This window comes from Dermacentor variabilis, chromosome 4, assembly GCF_050947875.1.
Source record: "Dermacentor variabilis isolate Ectoservices chromosome 4, ASM5094787v1, whole genome shotgun sequence".
Classification (NCBI taxonomy): Eukaryota; Metazoa; Arthropoda; class Arachnida; order Ixodida; family Ixodidae; genus Dermacentor; species Dermacentor variabilis.
The window spans coordinates 112861147-112882578 of record NC_134571.1 but is presented as its reverse complement, the minus strand read 5'-3'; the positions used below and the strand labels follow the sequence as shown (position 1 = coordinate 112882578).

Sequence of the window (21432 nt, the reverse complement as noted above, 5' to 3'; positions counted from 1 at the left end):
TTAAATGCAAAGCATTTCTTGGTGAACATTTGCCACTTTGACAGTATCTATACAGCTGCCTACACCTTGGTGCTCTCATGGTCGTTCTGTAAACTTGGTAGGTACCAAAATTGGCATAGTATGACAAGAGTGTATGATGAAAATAAATGAACATAGACATCCATAACATAAATGTTCACTATATATATATATATATATAACAGTGCAACTGACGGTGGTCCGGAGCAGACCACTGTCAATTGCACTTCACTCCTCGAAGAGGCAGGATGTAGGTCAAGTGAGCTCCTAAACAACACTTTGCAGCGTGGTGCATGCGGTTTAAATCATGGATCTGGGATCTCAAATAACTGCAACATAATGCTCACGCATTTATCCCACATTTACCACTAAATCACCTCTGACTTTTTCTTCTTTTCCAGTTTAGCAGTATGACTAGAACGTACACTAGATGGGTGAAAAGAATTGCGTGTCCTCTGCTCAAGCAAAGGACCTATGAAGTGCGCCTTAACACTGAAGTAGAGCTGTTTGTGGACTTTAGGAAGGACAACACTTTAGGAAGGACAAGCATGGGGAACACCTTGAGGAAGGACAGTAAACTTTTTTGGAGTATGTATTGTGTGTAAAATAGTCCCAACTTAGTCACAGTAAAACTGGTAAATACCACTGTTTACTGTATGCTCACATGGCCTGAGTATCAATCAACACATTTTCTGAATATCCATTCATAGTTGCAACATCATTGTCATAGACAGTCAGGCCCTGAATGGTGCCCTCATAGAATATAGGGAGGGTCCTTTGTTTTAAGGTATTATGTTGTGCTTAAGGAGAAAGAGTGGGGAGTAATCTGGGTTATTGTTGTCTGGCAGCCTAAAGTTCAGGATTTTCTGGCAACTTTCACAAATGATCAAACACAGGCAATGATATCTTTTTTGACCCAAAAGCTTTATTTGAACAGGCTCACAGGAACTTGCACAGCAAAAGCTATTTAATTCACACCTAATTAATTTGCATTTTTTGATAATTCAATCTGTAAGTGGCATAGTCCAGCTAAACTGCATTGAACCTCATGTATACTTGCTTGTTAATTTGCATGGAAATCGGGTCCACTACAGGCGGTTAGAACTGTGCGCCGCTGTGGCCAGTTCCTGGCTTGCACTAAAAGTAGCTTTTCCATCTAGGTCGCGTGACATGGTATCACCTTCGCCATGAATCTACGCCTTGGTGACAGCGTCCTCAAAGTCTCAAAGGCCATGCTTTTGAGGCCTGAATGCACCGGAAAAGATTAAAGGAGCTGGAATCACAATGGCCGCCATGTTCTTACATTTATTTTTGCAAATGGTTAGTTGCATTGACGTAGGAGCATGTGGCCAATATGGCATGTTCGACAACTCTCCAGCCGCAGAGGTTGGGCAAGAAAGATAAGCTGCACCATTTTTTGTTGTCTTTGCTGAGTCAGTGCCTCGTTGTTCATGTTGTAGGACACTTCTATCGCGGCAACCAGAGACCTACACTATGCGCATTCTATGTCTTTGTCATGTGGCAAATACCGTGCCAGAACCCCGAAGAAAAAGATGGAAATTGGAAGTGAGGAAGCAGATCAAATGTGAAATTGCAAAGAAGCACGGCATACCAAGAAGCATGCTGTGAACATATATCCATAACAAGAGAATGATTGAAGATGCCTATGATGCTGAAAATTTCACTAATGTCTGAAAAAGGCTTTGTTCTGCTAAGATCAGGATTTGGAAACTGCGATATTGTCGACAGCTGTGCCATGGTCTGCAGTTCCGTCACAGACAGTGAAATAAATGCCCAAGTACTCAGCCATGACCATGAGGCAGAAGATGACAATGATGGTGTAGATGAAAAAGAAGAAGCACCGGTGATGGAAGGACTGAATTGCACGAGGCTGTTCTTCATTTTTGAAGAGAATGAGGAAGGTGCTTTCCGGCACATTCAAGCTCTCAAAGATAAGCTTACAGGGATCACTTTCAGAAAAACAGAAAAAAGAGCAGGACATGATCACAAATTTCTTTTCTGAATAAATGGTGATCGTTCCAAAGGTACTCCTACATAGACATTTCATCACCAAATGCAACCTTCTGTTTATCACTTTTGTTTGTTTGAATTTCATGTAATCCAAGTTAAGCTTCTACTGTAATGACAAAGAGAGCTGCTCACAAGTCATGTTACAAACTTATCTATACAAATCATTGTTGACAGGCACCACTTACATAAAAAACAAAAACAACATACATATAAACATGATTGGTGATTGCTTGTCTAATTTGTTCTTTGCACGTTTCTAACCCAAGAATAAGAAAGCGTGCTGCACGTATGGAGGTGTGGCACATGCCTTGCATTCTCCCTTTGTGCAGATACTACCTGCTTCAGCTGCCCTGTCTGTCCTGGGTGAATTATCTCCAGGTGGTGCCCTGATGAAGAATGCACAACAGGTGCCTCTCAAAGGCAAGCTTCATATTGTTTATCATGGTAACGTGTTGGTTCAACATCGCACAAATAGTGTAGATGACAAAACAAAGTGAGGCGCATGACCGAGGTACTGCATTAAATTTATTTTCTTGCAGATTAATTTGTCGTTAATGATTATATCAGTCTATTTTTTTTCTCGCTACACCAGAGTGAGTTTCAGGTTCTAGATGCAGCTGTGAATACTAAGAGTTTTGCATTTGTTGTGATAGCTTGTACAGACACAGCAGCCACACTCGCGGTGTTGGTTTCATGCCTTGGCCAACTGCAGCCCACTTCAGATGGCAAAAGAGAATGCAGAACCAACATTCTGTGTACACAAAACATGGCGCTCCTCTGTAATCATGACATGCTGTGCTAGAGCACTGGCACATGACTGCAGGATATAAAAGAAGCACTTTGCAACATGGGCAAGTGCTTCACCAGATGCTGACCACAGCATATGTGATGGGTCAACCATAAGCTGCAAGAAAAAATTAATACATCAGAGTGTCTCTTGTCTCGTCACATGGTGAGGCTCTAAACTAGCTGCCGAGTGCACCTTGACACGCCCGTACCTCATAGCATCCACATGCCTCATAGTATTAAACAGTAGAGGTAAATAAGTGTCTCAGCAGGATGTCTCGGCAGATGTATTGGGAAGTTATTGCCTCACTTTGCCAATAATTATCCGATGGTTTCTGCTCAATTTTCTTTTTTCATTGGTTGGGCTACTTGTGACACTTGCTCTTTCGAGTTGCGCATTCAACATGCATGCGTTTTCCAGAAGTAAAATTACATATTTGCGTGTTAGCATCATTTCTATGCATATGTGCTTTCCTCGTGCCTTTCGTTAGACAACTTGACAGTGATGTGCAATTGCCCAATCACGAGTGATTTTTTTCACATGTTTAAAATTTTGCCAGTGTGATCAACAGTTTGGCTGAAATTGTTTTGGCCAATGTGGCCGGCAGCTTGGCAGCTGTGAGATGTCGCTTTGGTGTGTGTTGCTGCTCCTACAGACACAGTGAGCGTGGACGTGCAGCGAGATCTTCGCAGCATCTACACGGCCCAGTTTGAGCTTTTGCGGCACTTCTGGACGTGTTTCCCTAGCACCAGTGCCCAGCTTGAAGAAAAGGTGAGCTCCCTGTCGATTGGCCAGACTGCACAGACTGCCAATCTGTACATTTCTTCTCATTTGATTACACAAATGTTTGTGAAACAGTGCCATGTTGAAGGAATCGAGACTCGGATAAATTACTTGGATAATAGAAGGGTGATGTTTCCAGTCGAGAAGCTTTGAAGAACAGCCTCAAAGGTGGCTTTATATCGTATAAAGCTTGACGGCTAGCATGCTCACTGCGTCATAAGTCAGCAGTAGGTCACGTCTGATGTGTGGCGACAAGCGTGCACCAAGTTTACAGCTAATGATACTGTGTCGCCGAGGCTACATGTTGCTAAAAGCTTAGCAAAGGTCAAAAAAGAAAATTTTAATCCTGTTGCATCTTTGTAAACAATTAACGCAGGTGGCAAAGAAACCTTGGCAGGTCTGTGCATCCTTGCAGGTTCACAACCCATAGTCCGGCAGCGCAATGTTTTCCATTGCCAAGGCTCCACGGCACCGACCAGCATGCTCCTTGTTATAGCCTTGGAGTGTTCTTATGCCAAAAATGTGTTTCTGCAAAAGTTTTCTGCAGCCCTCGTGTGACCTCCTTACTGATTTCCTTGCTCACGTGCTGCACCAAGCCACAACTATTGCATCACTGCTGGCAGCCTCAACAAGGCAACTGCTTATACTTATCAGTGTAAAATCATTAGAAACATAGATACTTTCAATGGTTGTACCTGAGTGTGAACGGTCATCAATATATGTTGACAAATTTTTAAGCATAAATGTTTAGCTGTTTGTTTACTGCAGCAGCTGGTAAAATCTAAATCACCGGTTGAAGAAGAGTTTTAAGAGGCTCTGACGGCTCTTTGGAAATTTTCTACAATGCTGCCAAAGCGCCTACAACTTTTGATAACATATCCAGTGCGTTACTCATAAGCCACACTTTATTCTTGGCAAAGTTTCTTTTTAGATGCACCTTGCAGTTGAGAAAAGACACACTTTAGAAAACCTTCATAAGCTCAATGAACAGAACTTTGATAATTTCTTTCCACATCCCTTGACTAAGCCAACATCCCTTCCAAATGTCATTGCACTATATCTCCTTTGGTTTCTTGAATTCCTGCCAACATTTTGTGCAGAAGTTGAGAGCAGACATTCTTCACCTCATCTTGTCATGATAGCAGGTTCACTGTAAATATCGCTAAGTGTAGTTGGCAGGAGCGTCTGGGTATGCCAAAATTTCATGGCCCAGTGATAACTCCGCACTGGGTCATGTTGCAACCATGGCTTACGTTACTGGTGTTTTTTCAAGAACAAGTAAGCAAAACACTTTTCTCTCTCTCTCTTGTTAATCGAAAGTGCCATCCAATCAGTTGGTCCTCCTGTATTACTCTACAGTTGAAAAAATACAGAGATGATTGGAGACCCCGCTGCAGTGGCTCTGCGGCTGAGCGCAAGGTCATGGGTTCAATAGCCAGCCGGGATGGCTGCACTTCAGTAAGGGAAGTACCTATGCATAGACGTTCATCCATATAATTTAGGTGTGCATTAAAGACATAGAGTTGGTTGAGATTGTTAGCCCTCCAGTATGATGTCTCTCATAGCCATCAGTGCAGCTTTAGCATGCAGGACTCCATCTACAGACCAGTCCATCACATTCAGTGCAGATGTGCACTGGACCTGCCAATGCCTTGGTGCCAATAATCCTTACGACTTTCTCACTACTTGGGTTCAAGGCAACCTTGAGAGGAATACCAATGAGAATGCCATTGTGAATTTTGCCAAGGAACTATTAGGGGGAAAAGTGCATTGCCTCATCCCTGCTTCGATTGTAAGCTTTTTTTACAGCGGTAGATGCTATGGGCTTGCTCCCCTGGTCGTTTTGATGTCCACCTTTGTCATTGCTGGAACCCGAAAAATCCTTTGCGAGAAAATTACAAAGAGAAAAGAAAAATTCTCATTGGTGCCATGAGGATTTGAACTTATGACCAACAGATTGGCAGGTCAGGATTCTACCCTCAGCCACTCTGCCGTTGCTACAGCAATGGAGAATACTGATCCTGGAAAGCATGATCACGCCAGCAGCTGCTATGGTTGGCTAACACCCGCTCAACATCTGCGTACTGGATAAAGCTGGCATCGATGTCTTCTTCGTGATCACGCCCTGCACTTCCCCATTTGTGGAAGCGGTCTGAAATTAAGTTTTCCTTTCCTACATTGAATGACAGTGATTGAGCATATCTGCTTCTTCTATGGCGCTTGGCTTCTCACCATGGTTAGTTGGTGACACTGCTGTCTTGTTTTTCTTCAAGGATAACGTAGGGGCTATTGATGGGGTAACCCAAATATAAATTTGAGAAAAGCCTAACAAATCCAGCAGTAGGAAGCTAAAGAGTTGTTTGGTAGAGATCAGTCCAAACAGGTAAGAGGAGGAAGAAAAGCAAATCTTTCCACTTGACCACTTGGAGGCGCAACTTGGAGGCGCAACTTCCACAATCAAATAAGAAATTGCTCGCCCGTACCTGTGAATGTTCACTTCAACAAACACCCCGCAAAACAGTCCAAGGCTTTCTGCGCATTATATTTCGCCATCTATTGACCACTGCTTCACGTTACAGGCAAAACTGTTATGTTTTTGCTCTCTTCCCTACTTTTTCAACTTGAGCATTAAGTTGACTTGTGACGGTAAAGGAACTGCGTGCTTCCTACTCTGGTTGCCCTTCAGCTTGCTAAGGACTTCTGTTACTGTCATCCTTTGTGTCACTGTGGCACAATTAAACTCGTGAAATTGGTCCATTGCTAGTGAATTGAAAGGACTTACCCTGCAATGGCGCTGGAGTAATGTCTGTATCAAAACAGGTTTGGATATAAGGTGTACAATCACTGGTGCAGGGTTAGGAACTGAATCTCATTATTTTACTTTCTTGCATTGCAGGCAATTAATATGAGGTCCACACTGGAACGCTTCCAATATGCTCAGCTTCAGCCTTTCCGAGACAAGCTGCTTCGTGAGCATCACGCTCCTGATGTGAGTAGCCCGAGGCCACAGGTCATTTATTTCTACTTTCCCGACAGCTTTATTATCCCCAGTCACTGTTTTCTGATGCATCATCATAAATACCTAGTATGATTGCAGGCTTGTGTGTATTATGCTTGCAAAGCATTAATGTCATAGTGTCATGAAGGACACACAGAGAGAGAGATACAAGCTTTAATGATATGCGGGAGATACGAAGGACAGAATCCTTGTTGGTGAGTGGTCTTGAGTAGATATTTTGTGGATTCTACTTAGGTATTCTGCTAGATTTTGTAGCTGCTTGGTTGTATTTTGTATGTGAAGAACAGTAATGAGCCAAGCAATAAGTTAATCGTGGTGTTAGCTCATCACGATTATATTCAAGAGCACGTCATAATCTGAAATGATACGTAAACAGATATAGCCGCAATCAAAACGAATGACCATGCAGTTTCAAGCTGAGCGTTCCAACCACCATGCAGTAGCTGGTGCTTTGTCTGGGTGAACATGTAGTATGTGCAGTGTTAAATCATTCTCCCATACCAGAGAATGTCCAGAACAAAAGCAATGGTGTTGTGAAATTCATTTTATGTGTATTTGTGTGAACCAGTGAGTATGTACTGGATACAGTGAAGAATTCTGCTTGGCTGTAGTGAAGAATTACGTTGCATTTAATGTAGATTAGAAACGTTGCTCAGCAAATTAAGGGTAAAGGATGCTGAAAGATTCATTGGCAGCAAACGCTCTTCACAGTGATTGAGTTAAAGGAATTGCAGCACCTCTTGAGCCTGAAAATTCTTTTATTTTTCGATGTTGGGGTTCATTATTTAAATATTGTGTTTCTTGCTGTCTCCGTGATAGCTTTTGCACTTACAGACAGTAGAAAATGATTTGCTGTGGCTACTTACATGATAAGCCAAATGTGTTATGAATGGTCCCTTTGCTTGTAAAATCAGTGCAAGTCATGCATGATCTAAGTATGCTTTTGAGCTAATGTTCTTGCGTAACAGCAGTTGTGAGCTATGCAACAGGAAGATTGTGGCGTTTGCACTTTACGCTTTAGTTTGACAGCATGTCGTAACAAAGAAAGGTATCTGAGCAGGCATGGTGTGGTCAAACCAGTGATATGTCAGAAATGCGCCCTTCTACTGTGTGTGTACGCGAATAGGGCTTAGACAGGTATAACATTTTGCCATTGCAAATTGACCAGCAGTCATCTATGCAATGATCTTTGCTCTATATGGACAATATATTACAACTTGTCCCTGTAGGCACAGCCTATACATGAGAAAAACCTTCTCAGTCAGAATCAATTATTGAAGGTGTAGTCTACAGAGACAGCGCAACTGTCATTATTTATCCTTCTGTAAATATTTTAAGCATAAAACTTGTACCATTGCTGTGGAGTGATGTTAATAGTACCGTGCTATATACGAGTTTGTTGCGTCCATTTCAGTTGTAACATTTGTTTTTTGAAAGATTTCATTATGCGACAGTAGATTTTTTTTTTTTTAGACACTCTGTGCAGCCGTGCTTGCCAAAGTAGGAAAATCTCCTTGCTTTCCACTTGAGGGCTTTGATCACTTTATTGTCATGCCGAGTGCTTCCTCCTCCTAACTGGTTGCATGGGAAACACGGCACTCCACTTACGTCATGTGTATACCTTGTAAAGTTGCTGCAAGCACTTCTCTTTGCTTCAGATCAAGCTGGCACAAGGCCAAATGGGCGCCTTGAGCGCCAAGTCTTTATCACAGCACCTTGTTTGATTATTCTGGAAAGTCCGCTGTAAATGCACTCAAACATTGCTATGTTTAGTGTTCAAGGTTGGTTAGCTGACGCAGCACCGACTGCAAAGGGAAATTTCACGAGTTGTCAGAGAAAAGATCTACATAATGCATTTGCGATCTGGGGAATGAAAGAAACGAATAAGATTTCTAGCACTTATTCAGTAATGTATTATGTATGACATGATGTACATGGCAGCATAGTTGCACCAAGATCTGCTTAACTATGAGAAAGAAAAACTTGTCCCTGCACTATCCTTCTCACTTCAAACAAACATGAAATGAGCAACTTCAAGTCATAGCAAGCATACCAGATTTTCTGGTTGGTGTATAAATGTAGTGTTAGTAGTTTGGCACCATAGTTTGTTTACCATTGTAGCATCCGTAAAAAATATAATTATGCCCAGCCATCAATTTTCGATGCTAATTTCAGCACTAGCACACCCCCGTGGCTTCTGCAACATGTCAGAACCTTGCCCATTTAGGTCAATCTAGTAGGCGTAGAAGGGCTTGTACTTACCACATTGCACTTCTACAATACTGAACGTGTGATTTTGCAACAAGTGCAACGTAATTGGTTCAGACATAGTTTCTACTAAACATGCTATGGAGATACACACTACTAGAGCATAGCTCCATTCAAACTTGATAAGGTTTCAGGGCATTGAAAAATGTGTCACAGTTGCAAAATTGACTCTTGAACATGAGAACCAATGAAGAAGTAGTTCGTTAAACTATTGTCATTTGCACTTATTGCCATTGTTAAATTTATTTTCCTTCGATGCCACTACAAGCTGTCCTAATAGCGGTGTCATATGTTTTGTTGTTTACACAGTTGGCGGGCCACTTGGACGACCTTCTGCAGGCGGCCTACACAAAATTCAGCAGCTGGCAGTCTCGTCGTTTGTCGCTGGGGCGAAGATGACGGACAGCACAGCTGTGGGGCGTCGTATAAAGCAGAAAAAAAGAAATAAAAAAAATTCGAACCCTTTGCGGAGTTTTGTGTTGTTCTTTGTTCACTAAGCAGCGCGGCGCACTGCCGATGGCCTCAATATTTGCATGACGAAGCGCACGATCTTCTCGTAAGCGACGAACATGAGCGCCGCCGTGAGCACCGTCTGCCAGAGCTTGGCCTCGAGACCCCTGTAGAGACCAGGAAGACCCTGCGTTCGGGCGATGTGCATCAAAATTCCGAGCAGGCTCTTGTTGGTCAGCTCCGGTGGGCAGCCATAGCGCAGTTTGGCTTGCACCAATTGCAGCGGGTAAGTAGCCACGGTCGAGATCACCTTGGACACCGCCCCGATGAGGAAGACGACGGCGCCGTTGAGGGGCAAGCCAGCGCTGTCGGCGCGCCGCTTGAGCGCCTCGTAAACCATGAACTGCACGGAAGGGCTGGAGACGAGCACGAGCGAAGGTAACGTGCTGGCCCACAAGGCCGACATGCCTTCGGTGCGGGCGATGTGCACCAGACCGTGCCAGAGGCCCTCGTACCGCGGGTGCTTGCGGAGGGACTCGCGGTCGCCGGCGGCCAGCTTGGCTCCTTGCATCTTTATCCGCGTATTCACGACCCATAGCGGCGTGGTTGTGAGGACGTTTACGACACCAGCGAGGGCAGCCAGCAAGAGGTCCGACAGGGCTCCGTGCCGGCGAGCGTCGCCTGCGGCGACGACCGATCGGAGACCGTGGAACGAGTAGAAGTACACGAAGTTCGAGCACCACAGCGATGTCAGCACGGGTCCCAGGCCTCGGTACACACCGCCCGGTCCTTCGTCACGCAGAATCTCACGCAGGAGGGCGAGGGTGCTTTTCGATTCCCGGTGCTGCTCGACTTGCAGGCGGGAGCGGACCGTGTCAAGAGGAAAGAACACGGTCATGGCCATTGCGCTGCCGGCGGCTCCTCCGACAGCGTGTACGAGGGTGTCGTACGTGAACAAATTGTCCCATCGGATGTGCTTCGACATCGTGAGGCCGGTCGCTCGGGGTGTGCCTGTCAAATACGCACCCGGCTGCCTCCCGCCGTCTCACAACTGCGGCAGCATCAGCTGATGAATGACGGACGGCCTCTCAGCTGCACGTAACTGGAGGCCTTGAATCTTGAAAGGTCGCCAACTGCTGACGACACCTATCCAACCTGACACCACAGCGACACGCGATATTTTGATAATTTCCTGCTACGCGCTTCCGTCGCTAGCCGCTAGAGACGCTGCGGGTGTTAACGTTGCATTCCTGTAAGTGTCGCTGGCGTGTACAGCGCTACAGGTAAACGGCGGAAAATTTGAAAGCTTAGAAATGGTTCTACAGCGAACATTAGCACGATTTCGCCTACACAAAGCCAAATTGAATTCGTCGCAGCCTTTTGAAGCATATACATTTATCGTACTCAGTCACTCAGTCCCGGTTTTCGTGTTTCCAGTTTTACTAAAATCTGGTATCTGTCGCCGCCGCCGAAATGAAAAGGAATTTCCCAGCAAGCTAGGAGTCAAACTGATGCCCTGACGGCCTGCTGTTTGTAATACGCCATTAAACACATCAACCTCCAAGTTATCACAGAAATACTGGTGGTTGCTCGTTAGTCATGCCACATGAGCACGACGTTGGGTAATAAAATAATCCGCCCGTCGCCTAGCCGCAAGTACAGGATTAGCGCGGTGGCAATTAACGCCGGTGTCAGTTTTAAGGCAAACGCTTTAGATGTCTCATGGGTCGAAAAATCCGATGTCCTGCGTTATGGGACCAAAATTAAAGCGAGCCAACTTATAGATAAGTACGAAGCGGCCATATCTCCAAGTTGGATTCCACTTGACATCGTGAAGGCCGAGATTCGAACCCATGACCTTTGATGGGAGCCGAACCAACGACCTTCTGTGTTAAATAAATCAAAGTTAATTAAGGCACTCGAACCCACGACCTAACATGCAGATATGAGTGAACTGGCCATATTTTGAAGTTGGATTTCTATTGGCATCGTGAAGGTCGAGAGTCGAACCCACTACATTTGGTGTTAGTTAAGGCACTCGAAACGAGACCTTTGGTGGGAGAAAACAAGCAATAGGAAGTAACAATGCATTCGAAAGGAAATGTCAAGTAATTTAATGTATTAAAGAATGAATGAATGAATGCGCAGGCTTTCGCCTTCATCCTCTTTAGCGTAGGCTAAGGTGACTGAACTTTTTTCTGTCATGAATAGAGAGTGTCTTATGAGAGTGGTATTTCCAGCAGTTACTAGTAAGTAGTGGACGTTCTGAGGAAGCCCGTGAGCGACAAATTCGTCCATGAGACCTAATGTCACAGCCCATGCTCAAATTTGGTGCCAGCAGCAGAACGCAAGGACTGATATATGGAGGTCCCTCGTCACCACGGCCAAAACGGAGCTTTTCTTTCCTCGTTTTTATTTATTTTGTTATATTATTTTACCCTCAAGCCCCATGGTATTGCAGAGGAGGGTGCTTAAAGGAAAAGCAAAACAACAAAATGCGATCGACAAATAAGGTTTGCAGGGGCGTCATCGGCCTCGAGCTCCACCAGTGGAAGAGCTGGCACCACCGTCGGCGTGACGTGGCATGAGGGATCACGTCGACACAGCGGCCTCGTCGGCTGCTTCGGAGGCGCCGAAGCGAGGTTAAAACGAAAGTTTCAAGTCCCAGCTGCGCTGCGGTTCTGATTAAGTGGTTAGGCTTTACCGCCTTGGGTGTCTGCTGGACAACATTTGAAAGTACTATAATAGGTAGTGGCTGCCTTGTAGGCGGGCTTAATGGTAGGCTACTGCTCAGTGCCGCAGTGCCCAACGTACGCAACGGAGCCTGGTGTCAGCCTTATTCACACGCAGCCACAGGACAAGGAGCTGCGTGAAGCTTGGCTCGCGAAACTTAGAACCGGCAGACAGCCATTGGCTGCAAATCGGGTATGCAGCAAGCACAGAAGCGAGGAAGATTTGTGCTACGGCGCAGGGACTGCGATGTTCAGTGAGTAGCAGAAAACGCGTACTGAGACGCTCGCCCGCGCCCGCTGCCCGGTTAATGCCATGATGGTTTGGTCTATGAACTTGATGCTAGATACTGGCAAGTTCACTGGAACGAAAAGGGAGCGGTAAGACCCACATTAAAGAAAGGGCATGTGATATGGTCATGTTTCTGTTATGAATTAATGTACTGGATTACGAACAAGCAGAGGGAAATCGCACGCTGAGAAGACCGATAAACATACAGTGCGACGCAGCTTGATAAATAATATTGTCATGTCCAAGAACTTAGAAGACAAAATAGATTGAGTTGTCGCGACGGCACATCACAGTTTCCGTAGGCGTCGAACTCTCTATAACGAAATTATTTTGTAACAGCTCCGATGGCGTCCATGCAACAATGGTTGCTAGTGTACTGTAAAGTGTTCATATGCTGCGGCCTAAAGCTCGCGGCACGGTGCGAAAACGCGCTCGCAGCGAAAGCAAAACATTGTGTGCGGACATGCATGCAGACGTGCAGTTGGTTGCTGCGGACCCGTGCGATCGCTGCAGTGAGGCTTGTTTGGATCCCACCGATGGCATCGGTTGTTGGGAACTCGGCGCTGACGCCCGTGGTTGTACCTGGGTCGCAAGCCCCAAGGGTAGCGTTGGCCTGGCGGCCTGGGGTACAACTGGAAGCATCCGAAGGTCCCGGCAAAGCATGAGTCGACTGGTAACAACAAAACAACTTGTTTATTTTAACATCGCAAAGAGTTGGCGGTCAGGTTGACCGAAGTAGAGAGACGGGAGAGCACTTTACTCAACAGAAGAAATCGGAGCCCTCCTTTTGGCGTCCGGGGGCAGCTGTTTTTATACTCTCGCAGTTGAGGGCAAGAAGGAGCCCCTCAATAGACGAGCACGTGATTGTACAATGGGCTAAGGTGACGCACACTGCCGCCGGTCGGGCACAAAGACTGGAAGGAGAGGGTGACCCCTGCTGTCGCATCGCCTGGTTCGGGCACAATGACTGGAAGGAGAGGGTGACCCCCTGCTTTCGCATCGCCTGGTTCGGGCACAATGACTGGAAGGAGAGGGTGACCCCTGCTTTCGCATCGCCTGGTTCGGGCACAATGACTGGAAGGAGAGGGTGACCCCTGCTGTCGCATCGCCTGGTTTGGGCACAATGGCCCATACACTCACACACGCACATGAAGACACGTGGCATCGGAACATGCCTGGAAACGCCTGGAAACGCCTGGCGGGGAGCGTTGCGGCGACGCCGAACGGGCCAAAATGTCTGCCGCCCCGCCGCAGTCGCGCCGGCAAAACCGCGTGTCGCAGGCGAAACGCAACAGACCGCCCCGCCGGGGGAAGGAGATCCCGATGGACAGGGGACTGCATCGGCTGTCCGGAGGGATGTCGCTCGATGATGCTCATAACCGAAGTCGGGCGTCCCTCGACGTTTCTTGAGCGCAGCGCACAGAGAAGGCCTCGTTCTCTCGTTCAGGTTCGCACGGGACACTGCAAAGTGACTTCGGGAGAGTTCACATTTTTGTTCTCGTTCCCGGCAAGCGTTAGAACTACGCTGAAACTCAACCGCTCAGTCAGCAAGCACGGCACAACCCTCACTAAGCCCTGCCAGGCTCTTTCCCCTTTTTATACCACTGCCTAGTTCCTTACAGTAGTCTAGCATCACTCAGAACGCGTCCACAAATTGAAAAATTGCACTAGAAAGCATATCATCACTTTGAAACACTAAACAAAAGCAATATGTTAAAAAAAAATCCTGCCTCAGGAAGAAAAACATCAGTAACAAACAATTTTTAGGCTGATTCCTACGTTAGGGGCTTCGACTTAAGCCATCGGCGTTACCGTTGAGACTCCCCTTTTTGTAACGCACCTCAAAGGAATATTGTTGTAAAGCGAGGCTCCAGCGCAGGAGGCGGCCATTTTTGGGAGAGATGGTCTGCAGCCATTGGAGAGGGCAGTGATCCGTCTCAATGATAAACCTCGAGCCGGCTAGATAGCATGACAATTTCTGAACGGCCCACACGAGACATGCACACTCTTTCTCGGTGGCGCTATACGCCTGCTCACGACTGGTCAGCTTACGACTAGCATACAGGACGGGGTGTTCTACTTCTCCCTTTTCCCGTTGGCACAGTACAACGCCCATGCCTCGCTCACTAGCATCGCACTGAACAATGAACCCTTTTGTATAGTCTGGCGATCGTAGCACAGGCTGGTTTGTTAGGGCACTCTTTAGGGCGCTAAAAGCTCTTTCCTTTGTCTCGTCCCAGACGACTGTTTGAGGCTCTGTTTTTCTTAGAGCATCCGTCAGGGGAGCCGCGATATCAGAGTACCTGGGGATGTACCTCTGATAGTAGCCGGCGACACCTAAGAACGACCGAATATCGGTCTTCGTGCGCGGTTGCGGAAAGTCTCGCACAACGGCCACTTTTATTTCAGAGGGGCGGCGACGACCCTGACCAATCACGTGACCGAGGTAGACAACCTCGGCCTGTGCTAACTGGCACTTAGGAGCCTTGACTGTCAAGTCCGCTTCGCGCAGGCGGGTTAGCACTGCCCGCAAGTGTGCCATATGCTCAGACCAGGATGCGGAGAATATCGCTACGTCGTCTAGATACGGTAAAGCGAATTCTTGCTGTCCCCGCAAAACTTTATCCATGAGGCTTGAAAAACAGTATGGCGCGTTCTTCAAACCAAAACTCAACACTTTAGGACGGAATGTTCCCATTGGTGAAATGAACGCCGCATACCTACTAGCCTCTTCTGTAAGTGGAACCTGCCAATAACCCCTGACAAGATCTAGGGTGGAAATAAACTGAGCGCTACTAACTTTCTCAAGGCGCTCCTCGATGTTAGGGATCGGATAAATTTGATCCTTAGTGATGGAATTAAGCCTGCGGTAGTCGACGCAAGGACGAGGTTCCTTGCCCGGTACCTCAACTAAAATCAAAGGGGAGGTATAATCACTCTCACCTGCCTCAATAACACCGAGCTGTAGCATTTTCTTTACCTCAGCCTCCATAATATCGCTCTGGCGGGGTGACACCCGATACGCTTTGGATGGTATTGGCTCTGGGGAGGTAAGTTCTATATCATGAGTAAGTACAGAAGTCCTACCAGGCCTCTCAGAGAACAGACCTTGAAACTCTTGTAATAGCCGGTGTAGTTCGGTTTTCTGCTCGGGCGACAGCGGTGCTTTACTGATAAGGTCACTAATGACTTGACCGGTGTCTTCCCTGTTCGTCACAGAGCCTAGTCCCGGAAGCTCGACCGGAAGCTCTTCAGGAACGTTTACCATCATGCACACCACTGCTTCCCTTTGTCTATAAGGTTTGAGCAGATTACAGTGGTAAACTTGCTGTGCTTTCCGCTTTCCTGGCAGACTGACCACGTAGTTAACGTCCGACAGTTTCTGAACAATTCGTGCTGGGCCCTCCCACTGCACGTCTAGTTTGTTGTTTAGCGATGTGCGCAATATCATGACCTCATCGCCCACCTCAAAACGACGGGCCCTGGCTGTCCGATCATAATAAACCTTGGCCCTCTGCTGGGCCTTTGCCATTGCTTCACCTGACAACTCCTGTGACCTTCTTAAGCGTTCGAGGAGCTTAAGCACGTACTCCACCACGACTGGGTCGTCGCCCCTGCCTTCCCACGATTCTCGAAGCATGCGAAGCGGAGACCGAAGCGAGCGACCGTACACCAGTTCAGCTGGCGAAAACCCCGTAGCCGCATGCGGCGCGGTCCTTAAAGCAAACATCACCCCAGGCAGACACAGCTCCCAGTCAGTTCGATGTTCAAAACACAACGCTCTCAACACGCGCTTCATGACGGAGTGGAGCTTCTCAACGGAATTCGACTGTGGGTGGTACACTGAGCTGTGTAACAGCTTTACCCCACACCTTTCGAGAAAAGTTGTCGTCAAAGCGCTAGTAAACACTGTGCCCTGATCTGATTGGATTTCCGCAGGGAAACCAACTCGCGCAAATATGGACAGTAGTGCATTAACTATCTCAACTGAGCTGAGTTCTTTAAGCGGCACTGCTTCAGGGAACTTTGTCGCTGGGCAGATCACAGTCAAAATGTGTCTGTACCCCGTGGCTGTTACCGGCAGAGGTCCCACAGTATCAATAACGAGCCGTCTAAAAGGCTCCGTAATGATAGGTACCAATTTCAACGGCGCCCTCGATTTGTCCCCTGGTTTGCCCACCCGCTGACAGGTGTCACATGACCTCACGAAGTGGTCTGCGTCCCGAAAACACCCTGGCCAATAGTACTCTTGCAAGAGACGGTCCTTAGTTTTCTTAGCTCCTAGGTGTCCGGACCACGAACCCCCGTGTGACAAGCGCAACAGATCCTGACGATAGCATTGAGGCACGATCAGCTGATCGAACTCCACTCCTCGGCGGTCTAGATACTTCCGGTACAGGACTCCACCTCTTTCCACAAAACGCGCAGTTTTCCTGGCGATACCTTCTTTGACATTGCAGCGCACGTTTTCCAGGCTGCCATCCTTTTTTTGCTCGGCTATCAAAGCCGACCGGCTGACTTTTAGCAACCTATTAAGTCCGTCTGACGTAGGCGCGATGAGCAAATCAGTAGATAGCTCTTCTAACTTTCCCGTGTCGGGCGTTTCCTCTCCAGTATCTGGCGCCTTTAACGTTACAGACTCAAGTTTATTCAGTTCGGGCGTGCTCTGAATATCAGCTTGCTGCGCCTCTGACCCTTTTTCGTTGTTTGATAACGTCGGCCCCGCAACTACCGCCTTTGCAGCGAGCTCCCGAACCTTCGATCTGGTTAAGGCCTGAACACTAGCTTCACCAAACAAAAGCCCCTTCTCGCGCAGGAGGTGATCGGACCTGTTTGAAAATAGGTACGGGTACTGGGGTGGCAGCATAGATGACACTGCCGCCTCCGTCTCAAGCGCTCCGAAAGGTCCTTCAATAAGCACCCTTGCTACTGGCAGACACACGCTATGAGCTTCCACGGCTTGCTTGATCCATGCGCACTCGCCCGTGAACATATGGGGTTCTACGTAAGACGGGTGAACTACATCCATCGTAGCTGCGGAATCGCGAAGCACTCGGCACTCTTTCCCGTTCACGAGGAGGTCTCGCATGTAAGGCTCGAGAAGCTTCATGTTCTCGTCAGTGCTGCCTATTGAAAAAAACACAACTTTTGGTGTTGTTTCCGGACACTGCGCCGAAAAGTGACCCGGCTTCTGGCACGTATAACAAACGCGCGCTTGCCTCATCTTGAACCGCTTTCTGCGTTCGGCTTCGGCTGCCGCCGTCTCCTTAGGTTCGGTCGCACTGCTTCCACTCGCATCCGCACTACGCGTGTTCCCCTTTGCTCTCATGGGTGTGAACTTCGGCCTCTCAAACTTCAAGCCAAATTCACCCTTTTGACCGTCCTTAGCTCCGCGAGCCCGACGCGTCACAAACTCCTCGGCTAGCTCAGCGGCTTTAGCCACCGTACAAACGTCTGGCCTATCCAAGACCCAGTATCGCACGTTCTCCGGTAACCGACTATAAAACTGTTCTAGCCCGAAGCACTGCAGAACTTTATCGTGGTCACCAAACGCTTTCTCTTCTTTGAGCCACTCCTGCATGTTCGACATAAGCCTATACGCAAACTCTGTATATGACTCACTTTTGCCTTTCTCATTTTCCCGAAACTTCCGACGGAACGCCTCCGCAGACAGCCGGTACTTTTTTAGAAGACTCGATTTCACTGTGTCGAAATCCTCTGCCTCCTCTCTATCCAAGCGAGCGACTACGTCGGCCGCCTCGCCGGGTAACAAAGTGAGCAAGCGCTGTGGCCACGTTTCCCGAGAGAACCCCTGCTTCTCGCACGTTCGCTCAAAGTTAACCAGGAACAAACCAATGTCCTCTCCAAGCTTAAACGGCCGCATCAGGTCAGTCATTTTGAACAATACTCGTTCTCCTGCACCGTGTGCCTGACTTCCATTACGAGCGCGTTCCATCTCTACCTCGAGACGCTTCATTTCCAAAGCGTGTTCGCGCTCTTCTTTTTCTTTCTGCTCTTTAAGTTCGCGCTCCTGTTTCTCTTTTTGCTCTTTAAGTTCGCGCTCCTGTTTCTCTTTTTGCTCTTTAAGTTCGCACTCCTGTCTTTTTGACCTCTCCTCAATAGTCTCAAGGCATTCCGACAGCTCGTCATCCTCAGCCTCTAACTCAAGAATAGCCTTTAGCAGTTCTGGTTTTCTGAGTTTGTCCGAGACATCCAGACCCAACTCTCTTGCAAGCTCCAACAATTTCGGTTTGCGCAACGACTTCAAATCCATGGCTGCTCTGAATGCTGCTTTCTCTACTGCCTATTATTGTCTTGCCGCAAACTAACCCGGCAGCAACGACAACCACAATTACCAGCTCTGTTTCTGACACTAACAAAAGCCTGGCAAAGCTCAGAAGAAGAAAGTACCGCACTCACCAAACCTCGCAGCCAAGAGTCCAGCGCAGTCGTTCCGCTGCAGGCAACCAGTCATCACACAGGGCTCGTTGCACTGCTCCCGGATCGTCGTTGAGCTGCTCAGCATACAGTCAACTGCATCTCTTCGCTGCTGGCCTCCGTTGTCGCGATCCCACCGCTGCCACCAGATGTTTGGATCCCACCGATGGCATCGGTTGTTGGGAACTCGGCGCTGACGCCCGTGGTTGTACCTGGGTCGCAAGCCCCAAGGGTAGCGTTGGCCTGGCGGCCTGGGGTACAACTGGAAGCATCCGAAGGTCCCGGCAAAGCATGAGTCGACTGGTAACAACAAAACAACTTGTTTATTTTAACATCGCAAAGAGTTGGCGGTCAGGTTGACCGAAGTAGAGAGACGGGAGAGCACTTTACTCAACAGAAGAAATCGGAGCCCTCCTTTTGGCGTCCGGGGGCAGCTGTTTTTATACTCTCGCAGTTGAGGGCAAGAAGGAACCCCTCAATAGACGAGCACGTGATTGTACAATGGGCTAAGGTGACGCACACTGCCGCCGGTCGGGCACAAAGACTGGAAGGAGAGGGTGACCCCTGCTGTCGCATCGCCTGGTTCGGGCACAATGACTGGAAGGAGAGGGTGACCCCCTGCTTTCGCATCGCCTGGTTCGGGCACAATGACTGGAAGGAGAGGGTGACCCCTGCTTTCGCATCGCCTGGTTCGGGCACAATGACTGGAAGGAGAGGGTGACCCCTGCTGTCGCATCGCCTGGTTTGGGCACAATGGCCCATACACTCACACACGCACATGAAGACACGTGGCATCGGAACATGCCTGGAAACGCCTGGAAACGCCTGGCGGGGAGCGTTGCGGCGACGCCGAACGGGCCAAAATGTCTGCCGCCCCGCCGCAGTCGCGCCGGCAAAACCGCGTGTCGCAGGCGAAACGCAACAGGCTTCATTCTGTTATGCTCCATTTGGTTATACAGGCAACCCACTATAAGAACATATTTAACATGGTTTACTCTCAGCGTTTACCTACCTTTCATGCAAGAAGCCGGTTCGGGAGACTCCATCGCGGCGACCGCGCGCAGTGGCGTTTACTGTACGTATTCGGTAAAGAGATAGCGTCTCTAAACGATTCTGTGCTTTCAGTTTGCCCAAGATTATTATATCGACAGTCAAAAGCTTCCCTCGTTTTGAGAGTACTTACATAAATGTCCAGGAGGGCTGCCGCGTTGCCGCGTGATGTTTTTATTGAGCGCCGTAAGCGAAACCTATGAGGAGCGCGCCGCGTAATCCCTCATACTACGCAAGGGAGGCGCTTCCGACAGATGACTCCGTAACTCCTCGCCGCCAATAACGTAAAACTATTCCAAACTTTTCTATTTCAATTCTGAAATCAGTCCTCCTCGATTGGTCAAAAACTTTTTGGAGCACCCCCACTTCACCTGTCTGTCACGCGACGTCACGAAAACCGCGATAACTCCCCATCTAATATGACGTGTACACACTGATTATGCATGATTTGACCGAACAAAAGAAAAATAGTTATTTCTGATTCGACACCTTTTCGCCATCAGCCCTAGGCTAGTGGTCGAAACATTTAGGGCTGCAGCCACTGCACCTGCCTGTCACGCGACGTCACCAAACCGCGAAAACTCACCGCGTCAAAGTGACGTGTACGCGTTAAAGATGTATGAATATGCAGAAGAAAACTGAGTTTTCTTCTGAATAGCCGCAGGCTGCCCGGTTCCGAAAGGAATAAAAAGATGGCTGCCGCCGATCGCTCAGGCACTGGCTACTCGAACCTGCCGGAGAGCATGGGCTTATTTGCGTATAATAAAACTTATTGCGTGGCCATGTAACACTTTCCCGCACTTTCGGCACGTTTACGACCTCGTTCTGCCAACTCTTCTTTGCCGAGGATCCGTTTTAACGTCATTCTTAAGCTCCCGTTGCGTGCCGCCGCGATTTTCGATTAGCCACTGCAAGCTAATTAAGGGAAAGCGGACCAATCGCATATATACGCCGGCACCACCCTCTTCATCCGGTTATCGATTTTTCAGTGCAGTGGCTCGGCCCCATCGAATCCCTCTCCACTTGAGCGTGATCCTCGCCTCTTGTAAGCGAATTAGATAAGACAATTAGACGCTAAATGTAGGCGATGTTATTCGTTTTTCGAGCAAACAAAAGTGACCTCCTATGAACAAGGACAGCGTTTGATTGGTTTCTTCATAGAACCCTGCGAGTGACCGCCCAATGCTTGCGTCGGCGGTTACGCAAATTTCACTCCAGGAGATTGGAATAAAAACATATTGGAATAGTTTTACGTTATAGGGTCCCAGTATAACATTATAATAACTCCTAATTATGCACAGTTAGCTAATGCCTTGCTGAAGAGTTTGTTATCGACAACGACGGCACTCTCTCAGGGAAGATGGTCTCATTTCTGTGATGTACTTGTAAAAAGTACTGAGGGAAAGTGCTAGTAGTGCCGAATTCCCACTTTGTGGCGATAATCGACGCTGCGCGACATCTAATGAGGTGGAAAATTGAAGCCTCTGCAAAGGGAAGAAAATGATGAAATTCGTAAAACAGACTAGAGGGTCCCGTTGCAGTCATAGACTTTTGGACCCTCGTCTGC

General features: G+C 47.8%; 2 protein-coding genes across 2 annotated transcripts in view; one reads left to right on the top strand and one right to left on the bottom strand.

Moving 5' to 3' along the window:
• Tfb1 (transcription factor B1) overlaps positions 1–9373 on the top strand; it is a 40152-nt gene extending 30779 nt beyond the window's left edge. Inside the window, exons 9-12 of the mRNA XM_075690012.1 lie at positions 2379–2469; positions 3492–3607; positions 6516–6608; positions 9216–9373. Of these exons, the coding sequence (XP_075546127.1) occupies positions 2379–2469; positions 3492–3607; positions 6516–6608; positions 9216–9305 (390 nt within the window). The 3' untranslated portion in view covers positions 9306–9373. The remainder of the gene's footprint in view (positions 1–2378; positions 2470–3491; positions 3608–6515; positions 6609–9215) is intronic.
• On the bottom strand, positions 9131–10553 carry PMP34 (Peroxisomal Membrane Protein 34). The gene has a single exon (XM_075690014.1). It carries the CDS (start codon positions 10339–10341, stop codon positions 9400–9402), a length of 942 nt encoding a protein of 313 aa, XP_075546129.1. The 5' UTR covers positions 10342–10553; the 3' UTR covers positions 9131–9399.
• Positions 10554–21432: the final 10879 nt, after the last annotated feature.

Coding starts and splice junctions, on each gene's coding strand:
- PMP34 (XM_075690014.1), bottom strand. CDS start 10,341: ATGTCGAAGCACATCCGATGGGACAATTTGTTCACGTACGACACCCTC.